General features: G+C 43.3%; 1 protein-coding gene across 1 annotated transcript in view; it reads right to left on the reverse strand.

Annotated features, from left to right (window-relative positions):
- Positions 1-10,000, reverse strand: part of cntn4 (contactin 4) — a gene marked incomplete at its 3' end in the record, with an annotated part of 91,814 nt that overhangs the window by 19,407 nt on the left and 62,407 nt on the right. The window contains exon 11 of the mRNA XM_080846807.1: positions 2,165-2,292. Coding sequence (XP_080702933.1) covers positions 2,165-2,292 — 128 coding nt within the window. The remainder of the gene's footprint in view (positions 1-2,164; positions 2,293-10,000) is intronic.

A 10,000-nucleotide genomic window follows, 5' to 3' on the forward strand; every position in this document is an offset into this window, starting at 1 on the left:
ATCGGGAGGTTAAATGCAATTTGCTGGAATTGAAAAACATCCGCCTACATGGGATGATCAATTAAGTTATCTTGACAGTATTGCTGTCGCCTGCTCTATGTTAAGACACTCAATCTTGACAGCAAAGGCACACAAAACAAATCTGAATTGATAAAGAGAGCTTGATAAAAAAAGCACCCTACCGAGAACTACAGCAACAAGCACCAAAGTACATCGGTCACACAAATTAGCCAATGTGTATTTTTACAACACAGACAAGAATCTGATTTTTCAATTTTCTCTGGATCTCATGGTCAGTCTTTATTTCAACAAGACCTCACCCTTTGAATGCGTTTCAAAAACTAAACGAAACTAAAATTTGGGCAAATATCCATTTGGGTAAACCTATGGGTAGGTTGAAATATCTGTGCCAAATGCAGATCAGTAAATGTGTGTTAAATACTCCTATTAGCAACTTACAGAAGTCGATTGATATAAATCATTATAAAACCTCCATGCAAAATTGACTGTTAAAGATTAAGGATAGATGATCAAAGGAGTTGCTATGGCAACCACTTAGCATTTCTAAAAAAGAGGTTAATGATTTTTTAAACAGTTAATCGTGCTAACAGAGGCAACTTAGCTGGGTCTGGGTTTTAGCGGGCTTTAGCTATACTTTTGCGGTAGAGTCAAGAAAATATAAAAAAAATGTACCTTCAACCAGTACTTGACAAATACTACTATTGGCCAACAGCAGATATGTCTATTTGGTTGACAGAAATAAGTTCTCAAACACCACAGTAGATACAAACACAGACCACCGAAGGTCTTCACCAGGGAGAAATATAACGTGAGTCTTCTTTTGATGCAAGACCCGTGTAATTTTTTTTGGCATAGCACTCATCTAATGTCTCATTGCATTCCTCAAACCAATTAGCATAGATATTTTCTTGACTGATTGGGATTAGCTGGGTATGTGACTGGGTATGCTAACAAAAAATAATATATTAACTTCACTGAACTAATATTTTGGCAGGGACCTATGCCAGATACATTTGAAACGTTTAATGAAACGACAGGACTGCTACAGACTCTCATAGCTCTCATAGCTATATGTCTGGAGCAGGTTTGAGGAAATCAATAGCACTGTGCAGACTACGAACATCGATAACGCTTGCATTTTCTACTATGGCTCCTGCCGTCGACAAAGCATGATGACATGATCTGCATAAACACACATCTGCAATCAATCGCTCCGGGTTTTGAGTGAGAGGACCAAGCCCTTGTGACATGCATGAAAGCGTGTCTTGCCATAATTTACTGTGTGTGATGCTATGACTTGACCCCGGTGACTTTTCGGGGACCGCACTGACAGAGTGATCCGCAACAGGGGGAAGACAGCTGGAGAAAGAAGAGAGTGCCCTCTCTCTTTGAGGCTGGGGTGAACAGAAAGCAATGGCTGTGTGTCTGTGTGTGTGTGTGTACAAAGCAACACAATACACAGTACATCCTGCCCTAGCCTCATCCATTGTTAATACAGCGTAATAAGTCACTGGTGCCGAGCAGCCGAGCTACCCAGCATCCCACTGGGGTTCTCCAGCAGAATTTGTGACACTGCTGGCTCTTATTTTCACCATCTTTTTTTTTCTTCCCTTTATTTTAGTGCCAAACAAGGTGGGGAGTGTGTCACTATGGGAGTGTGTGTGTCAGTGTGTGTGTGTGTGTGTGTGTGTGTGGGGGGGGGGGGGGGGGGGGTATGGGAGGGGGGGTGAGTGTCGCATTAAAAAGAAACTCATTCCCTCACCAGAGATGGTGTAAAATTGTGCACTCTCCAAGACTGGCTGTGAAAGGGGTTCATTAAGCGGAGGGAAAGCAACACCGCTCTTCACTTAATGAGGATCCTGTGTGTGACTACATTCATTGCTGCAGATACCCATGTTCTACTGTGACAGACAAGAGAGTGGAAAGCACTTTGCGTAACTGTGTGTGTTGACCAAAAAAAAAGGAAACACATCCGGGTGGGTGATGCCTGATTTCATAAAGAGGAGAGAAACAGATGTTACAGCTATTGGAGACCAGTGTCAGTCAGAGGTGTATTTGTAGTAATAACATACACTGGCACGAACATCTAGGACCATCTAGAGACCAAAGATGAGGAACATTTTTACAAGTGTGTGAGTATTACCTTTTACCAGGAGACTCCCAGCACTGCTGGCCTCTCCAAACTGGTTACTGGCAACGCAGGTGTAGAGACCTGCATCTGATTTGGTCGCATTTGAAATCTTCAGGCTTCCACTGTCCAAGATAGAAATCCTGCAAGGGAGTTGTGGAAACACGTTGATGAGACCCATTCATAAAAACAATCATGATAGACAGTAATATAATGAGGTGTCAATCATTGGTTAGTGTTCAAAACTGTGTTCATATTTCTTATTTATAAACTGAAGAAACAGATTTAGGAGTCTAAAAAGAAAATAAGTAGGTACTTGAGTAAATGGGTCAGACACTAGATACGGGACATTTGAATGTATTCGATACTCCACAAAACAGATATCCTCTTGGGAACGAAACGGGTTCTTTCAGATAGAGTACTATCCTCTAAAACTTGCCTGCATCTCTTTTAATAAGTGCACAATGACACAAATTAACAATGATCAGAAATATGTCATTTCCTGAATGGCGACCCAACAGCAAAAAAGTTCAACTATTCTTCGCAAAAAGCAGAGAATCCTACCCAATGCAAAAGCAAGAAACGAAAACAGTGACCTTGAAAGTGGAAAGCGGTGGGTAGAAAGAGCACGAGTGACTCATTAATCTGTAGCGGATTCTAATGATCTGAAATGCTCTGCTGAATCGGCAAACTGTAAATATGAGTAGGACTCTGGGCCTCTAGTTAAAAAATAAAGGAAAAAAAAAATATGCCGTAAAAATGAAATGTACTCTGTGAAGTGTGTGCCAGTAATGAGAGTTTGCACCATTTCCCAGCGTAAAAAAAAAACAAACACTTTCATCCACGATTCAGTTTGGAAAGTAATTTAACATGGAAAGCAATTTAACATGGATGGGAAACATCCCAAGCAATTTGTTGAGATGTAGATGCCACACATTTGAATAGCTTGATTGCTCGGGGTAAGGCATGCTTAATTTGGTTACAGTACCTCTTCGAGTCACTTTTAGAAGAAAAAAAGTACCATATGTAAATGTTATCGTGTTTACAAATGAGGAATAATCAATTCGGAAATCAGCTCAAGTGTAATGTTGCAAAATCAGTGCATGAACTGGCTTTTTAAATGAGGGATTTAAATGCATTATCCTCTGATAGAGCAAATTAATCTAATCCTGTTTGACAAGAAAGAAGTTGTTGAATTACAAGGAGGTAAATAAAGAGTAATAGCCCTATATTTTGTCTTTGGCTGAAAGATAAAAAGGCCCTATTGGTAAAGATGCTGATAACAGATGCATGTCAATGTCACTTCAATGTGAACTGCGTTTTATCACTCCACTTCATTCCTTCGTACAGAGCATTTGTCTCCGCATCCAAATTGGCAGATCTTCGGACTGCAACCCTGCTATTAGAAAATGCATAAAAACTCACAGTCCCAAATATCATGTGTGATCATGAAGAAGAAATGTAACAGGACTTAAGGCATCTTCTTAGCCCACTAACCCTTTTATATATTGTATGAACTACGCTGAGTTAAACAGCCAGTAGCTGGTCGCTTCACTGAATTAAACACTGTAATTTGAAATGCTATACGCTCTGTCTGTGCTTTCTCTAGTCTAAAAGAGTCTATTAACATTTAAACAAAAAAAAAATGTGAAAAATGTGAACCGCACTTGTAACAAATGGGACAGCACGTTGTTTTATTTAGATCAAGCCCTGACCTGTTTTAAGTCACCTATATGGGCAAACATCTGCCATCATGGTTCTGAACGTAAGAAAATGCACGTTTTATTCCATACCCCGCTCCCAGCCCAGTGTCCTCCGGGATCCTCCGCCGGTCATGTGACTAACAGGTGTCTTTTTATGGCCTCCACAGAGACCTACTGTATGAACGGCATACAAATGCCAGACAGGGGAAACACACTGCCTCAACCACTAGGATGTTTGACACACCCCAACTCTCTTTAAATGGCTTGTTCTCCCACTTAATAAACACGGTGCGGCTGGTAATTTGACTAGGATATCTCGGAATTGTAAATGCTATCCGGTGATAAATTGGATTCGAAGACGAATGTGGCAGATCTGGGCTAAGGATGGGGGAGAGGGAGAGAGGATAGAGGGAGAGAGAGAAGAGAGAGAGGGGAGAAAAAAAAAATCCTCATCACCCCCCCACCGCCTCCTTCCTGCTAACCACACTTGCGAAAACCGCGCGTCCGTCAGATGTGTTCATTCACGCCGTACTTGCTTCCTTCCCGTCCCCGCCTCTGGAAGAGACGCGTGTGTGCGGGGGAGTGCAGCATCAATAATTCACAGGTGAGACGAACGCAGGAGTGCTACTCCTCTCATCTCAGGAATCTCACAAGTTAATGAGAGCAGCCCCTAAACCACCAAAGACGAGACACTTATATTTATATGGGGGCAGGGAGGGGGGGGGGGCTCCAAACCCTGAACTGAGCTTATGGATGCACAAAGAACGCAGACGTCACAGAGCCGGATCAAGTGGCGGGAAGACATGGTTCTATTATCGCTTTCGTCTTCCTGGAGATTAAAGACGCATAAATAAGATGAAGCCCGGCGCTGGCGGCGGCGGCGACGGTGGCTGCCACTCTGGGGTGTGAACTGCAGACGCCCCGAAGTCAAATCCCTCCCATTGCCTATATTCTCTCCACCACCTTCAGGCCAAATCAGCTCAGAAACACATTTTATGCAGGAAACCCAAAGACTAGTACGTGCTTCAGCCTGTTATCATTATTATTATATGTGATTTTCACCCATGTGAAGAAATATACAATTTATGGTGAAACAAAGAAATGAAGACATGAACTACCACAGATACGGTACTGTACTGTAAACACAGAGTGAAAGTCACTGTTAACACACAATGAGCCTTTCTCCCTTTACCTGCTTCATTAACATGGCGTAAACCAATACCCTTCACTATAGCCAGCTCAAGCATATGAGCACGTCGGCAACTTTGGGACGGAGAGAAGGGAAATGGGCGCAGATGCACACACTTTATTGGTGATCATGTCGGCGGGACGTCATGGCTAGTGAAACAGCGGCTCCGTCGCACCACCTGCCTCAACACATTCACCGTCAGGAGGCTGACGGCTGAGCCAGAGCGGCAGGGTTAAGAAGCCGTCGCCGCTCTCTTCATTAGCGACGTAAATAAACCTGCGTGCTGGAAATGGGGGTTAAGATTCGATCAGTGGGTTTATTCAGCCGTGTGCTTCCAGTGAGGAAAAAAAGAGAAAAATAAAAAAAAAACAGCAACATCTTTTCACTTCTGCTGGTTTGTGGGAATAATTAACATGCACACAACGTCCATGGCATCTACCACATGTTTGCTGTAGCAGTCCACTCCCTTCCCTTCATCTGTGTCTCTCCGGCACCATTGAAAATGCATTTGTAGTGGCGGAAGATTTGGCTAAATGGCTGTACACGGGCAAACACGTCGGTTCCTTTGAGACGGCTGGAGAGAAACATAAAGATAAGGCGCGAAGTGTGCATCTGTCTCATGCAGAGCAAAGAGCTGACCATCACTGACCTACCTCCAGGTGGTGTTTCTAATCATGATTGTATCAAAACATTTCCGGAGCGTTCTCTGCTCTGGGGGGTGGGGAGAGAGCTAAAGAGAGAGCGAGGCTCACATGCTGTGTCTACTGGGAGTGAGGCTAGGTCACTCTATCCTCCGAAATGGGACCAGGGGTTGGACCTAACATCGAGCGTTGATCTATGCTCTGGACTGCTTTTAAAACCCTGAAGTGGGTGGTGGGAATGGTCTGGCCTAGCAAGATAAATTGCATGTCTGTCTCTTGAAAGGCTTCCCACCGAGTTCTGAGTTTGGAAAAAGATGACCTCGTCGGGCAGGTAAATCAAACCGAATGCTACAGAGGCTGATCCGATGGGATGGGCGAGGGGAAAAAAAGAGAAGAAAAAATAAATAAATGGAGAAGCAAGAATGGCGCTCAGACGGCTCCGAGGCGCAGCTGTCCGTAGATCTATTCTACATGACAAATCTAAAACAAACTACTCAGCCCTTAAGTTGTCAACCTCAAGGTTAACAGGCAATTACAGTCCACAAAAATATGTTCGGCACAGAGTTTTACTTTGATGTGTGGAACAACAGAGCAGCTGCCTGATGTTGGTTAAAAAAAGACACCTACACATTTAGCCCTGACAACTCTCCAATACCCAGGTAATTGATATTGATTTTTGTTGTATATGGTGCTGGCCCAGTATCTCTAAACACATACCATCCATTACCACATGCAGCTGATCTTCATGACCATTATATTACATTATTATGGATCAAGTGACAAGACTGGGGTTTTGATATGTGTTCACAGCCATTTCAATAATCTACAATACAAATTACCATTTCTGTTACCTGTGTTTATGATTTACATTTATCATAGAAAAGCCTTCATCGCACAGCACTTAACCACTGCTTTGAAAATGCACCGGGTGTAGTGTATATTGAGCACACAGAGATGAAATTATGAGGTAATGGTTTGCTTTTCTGGTTACTTTTCATTAATGCTGTGTTAAGTCAAGAGGACAAGGAGGCTCTGCAACACAAACCTTTTTAACAGCAGCCCATCAATAACCCGACACGGAGCAACATAGTTCACAAAGTGTAATATATACAAATAGCCCAGTCACAGGGATGATTACGAGGGCATTAATTAGTTAGTGCATCTGACCTATTAAAACGGCTTAAGTAAACAGCCTTGCACTTCCTCAGGCTTGCTTTACTGCTGCTTTTCAATATACATATATATTTTTAAACGTGTCAAAAAAAGTTAGCGGAAGATTAGAACCAATCAAAGGAAATGCTCTTTTTTCCTGAGCTGACATTACTCATAGCCCCTGCTATTCAGTGTAATTTGTCTATGTCAATCAAAGCCTACTTGTGGGGTTTAATAATCCGTGAATGTCTCTCTTGCCACAAGCCGTCCCACAGCGATGGTGATAAAAAAAACCTAAATGAGTGACAGTGACTAGTAGAGCCTTACACCTTGGTTGGCAGAGTGTATATTTTGTAACACCAGGAGAAGAATGGCACAGAATGAATTAACATTAAAATAGTCTTTGGAATAAGAAAAAAAAGTTCTCAGGCAAGGCCCCAAATGACATTTTTCTTTCCATCTTTTCTAGGTTGACCCTAGTCTCGAGGGAGAATTGCAGATTTCAGGTTTCCATGGCAATACGGCAGTTGACAAAAAAAAAAAAAAAAAGGCCAGGGGATGTACACGCCTGTATGAAAAGGAAGTATTAATCTCTACTTTGTAAAGCAAATACTTACGGGCACCAAACAGCCACAGTTACTGTAATAGCAGCCAGGGAAAAGAGATGTGGCAACATTCGGAGTTTGGGGAAGGGGTAAGCTTTTCTCAAGAGATAGCCCACTTATGACAAAATTGCTCTTGATGAGCTTCAAGCGCTGAGTCAAACCATACTTTAAAGAAAGTGAGTGTAGCAGAAAGTGTCCCCAAACAACTCCTGAGCCAGTCACACTGGAGGAAAAACACATATTTTTTTTATCTTGTACAGTCTGATCACATTTTAACAACACCACTGCAATTGTCAGCAGGGAGACAAAAAACTGCAGTCCTACGCACACACACACACACACACACACACACACACACACACAAACACACACATCTGAATTACTGAGCACCCACAGAGAGTTTCTGTGCATTGCAGGTAGCTATCTCAATCAAGCCTCCTCATCGAGATAGTGTTAATTCCCTGTTGCAGAGGCGGCTGTGATTGTATTTGTAATTAGATTGGAGAGAGGAGCTGTTTATCACGCTCAAACACAGAGGGCTTATGGATGTATCCAGACAAGATTCCTCTAATCACAAATTGCTGTCCGGGTTTATTCCTTCCGACTGATACTCATCTTACTTCCCATGCACAGGGGTTTCCTTACAGGAATAAAAGAGCACATGTGTTCGGCTAGAAATTGTTGCTGGAGCCAAGATGGATTACCTGTGCTGCGCTGGCGTATTCTCACTTTGAGAAATGATATCAGCGAACGCGCTACGCGCCGATAAAAATAATCCTGCTGAGCAGGGCTACACACAAGACAGGGGGACTGGTGAAGAGAGCCCTGACCTAATCTCGGCAAACATCTTCACCTCGTCCTTTAGATTTAGATTTCATTTTCGTTAAGTCCATTAACAAACCTGGACACGCCGTCAGTCAAGGACAGATCCATGTACATCTAAATGGGGACCGAAATGTCCAGATTTAAATGTTAAGGGCCAAATAATACGAAGCCGAATAAAGTCTGTGGGGCTGTTAATCTAAACGTCTTCACTGCTACCAGTGTTATAAAACGGTCCATGAACCTGCCAGTCTGCATGCTCTTAGTGTAACTCTATGGCTATGCACAATTCCTGTCATAGGATTTTAATTTACGCACTCGTCCAAAGTGTGCAAACCTTTAAACAACATACGACCAGGAAATCAATCCAGCGTCTGCCTTCCTAATTGTCTAATTGGATACGGAAGTGCTCGATATGCATAGATTTTTCACGAGGAAGACCAGCCTGGTGCCATATCTAATCATGGTTTACAGTTTCAGCAGTTACCGAAGACGGTGTAAAAAACACAGCACAGTCTTGGGACCACAGACACAGCGCTCTACCATTTTAAGTCAAAATAGCCCCCAGTCTTCAGAGTAAAAGCGTAATAACAAACAGCTGCGAGTTCCAGACAAGCCCTAGTCCTCAGCTGTGGGAGCAAGTCTTCCTCATGCGCCATTCCCAAGACTAGTCGTGCCAAATGTCCCTTAAGAGGGAAAAAAGGAGGCCGAATTTCACTAAACATCAGCTGGCCACAGACCGCTTTGGCTGTGGAACTTCCCCTCAAGGTAAGCTAACGAGATAAGTTCCACTGGCTGTGAGACTCGGTAATGTTCCTTTCTGGCAAAACATTTCCGTGAGTGCACCAGTGATTTAAACTCCCCTCTACAAGCAGATGTTCAATTAGAACTAAATGAGGAAATGCGCGATTTTGATGGGAACGGGATGCGTTGTGACATTTGAACATGATAATATTTTTAATAAGCAAAACAGCGGGCCGCATTCAAGGAGCTGTTACAGTGGCTGCATAATGCTCCTCACTTTTGATGCACTTTGAATTCAATCAAGCTGTTTCATTAGAACACCTGTTTCCTCAGAGCGCTGTGTGATTTATAGTAATAACATTGCATTGCAGGTTAGTGAGAAATGAGCTTGGTTTTGCTACATCCTCCAAATCCTATTACAGCTACCCCAACTTCAAAAAATATGGACTCATTAACACCACAGATTGTGTGTGTGTGTGTGTGTGTGTGTATGCGCATGTGTTAAAAAATACAAAAAAGGCAGACTTTCTCCCACTAAGCAGTCTCTTGTTGGCGCAAACAGATTTCAGAACATTTCACCAGCACCGTCTGGCATTACAAAGTTGCTGTGATCACTCTGTGCTGGCGCGTGCTCTTTACCGGAAGTTTAAAGGAGTGACGTCGCTCTTAACCTGCCACAGCAGATGTACCTTTAAATGCACATCACCCTGGCAGCCATCACTTTGGATCCACATTGAGGCACTGTGAAGCGCAGCCGCTCGGCAGCGGCACCAGTGGGTCATCCACTTACAGTCACCGCCGCCGTCTCTTCCGAGGCACTCAGACGTTGGCATGTGTCAACTCTGATCGGACGCAACAGTCCGCCTTCAGCAAGCTGACACGGACACCCAGGTGTCACGCACATGCTTACCCTACTTTCAGACCACCAGCTCTTTCCGGCTCACTGTTAACCTGGGCCTCGTTTCCCGATAACGACGTATCTTAACGGCCTACGT

Source organism: Sprattus sprattus, assembly GCF_963457725.1.
Source record: "Sprattus sprattus genome assembly, chromosome: 10".
NCBI classification, from domain to species: domain Eukaryota; kingdom Metazoa; phylum Chordata; class Actinopteri; order Clupeiformes; family Clupeidae; genus Sprattus; species Sprattus sprattus.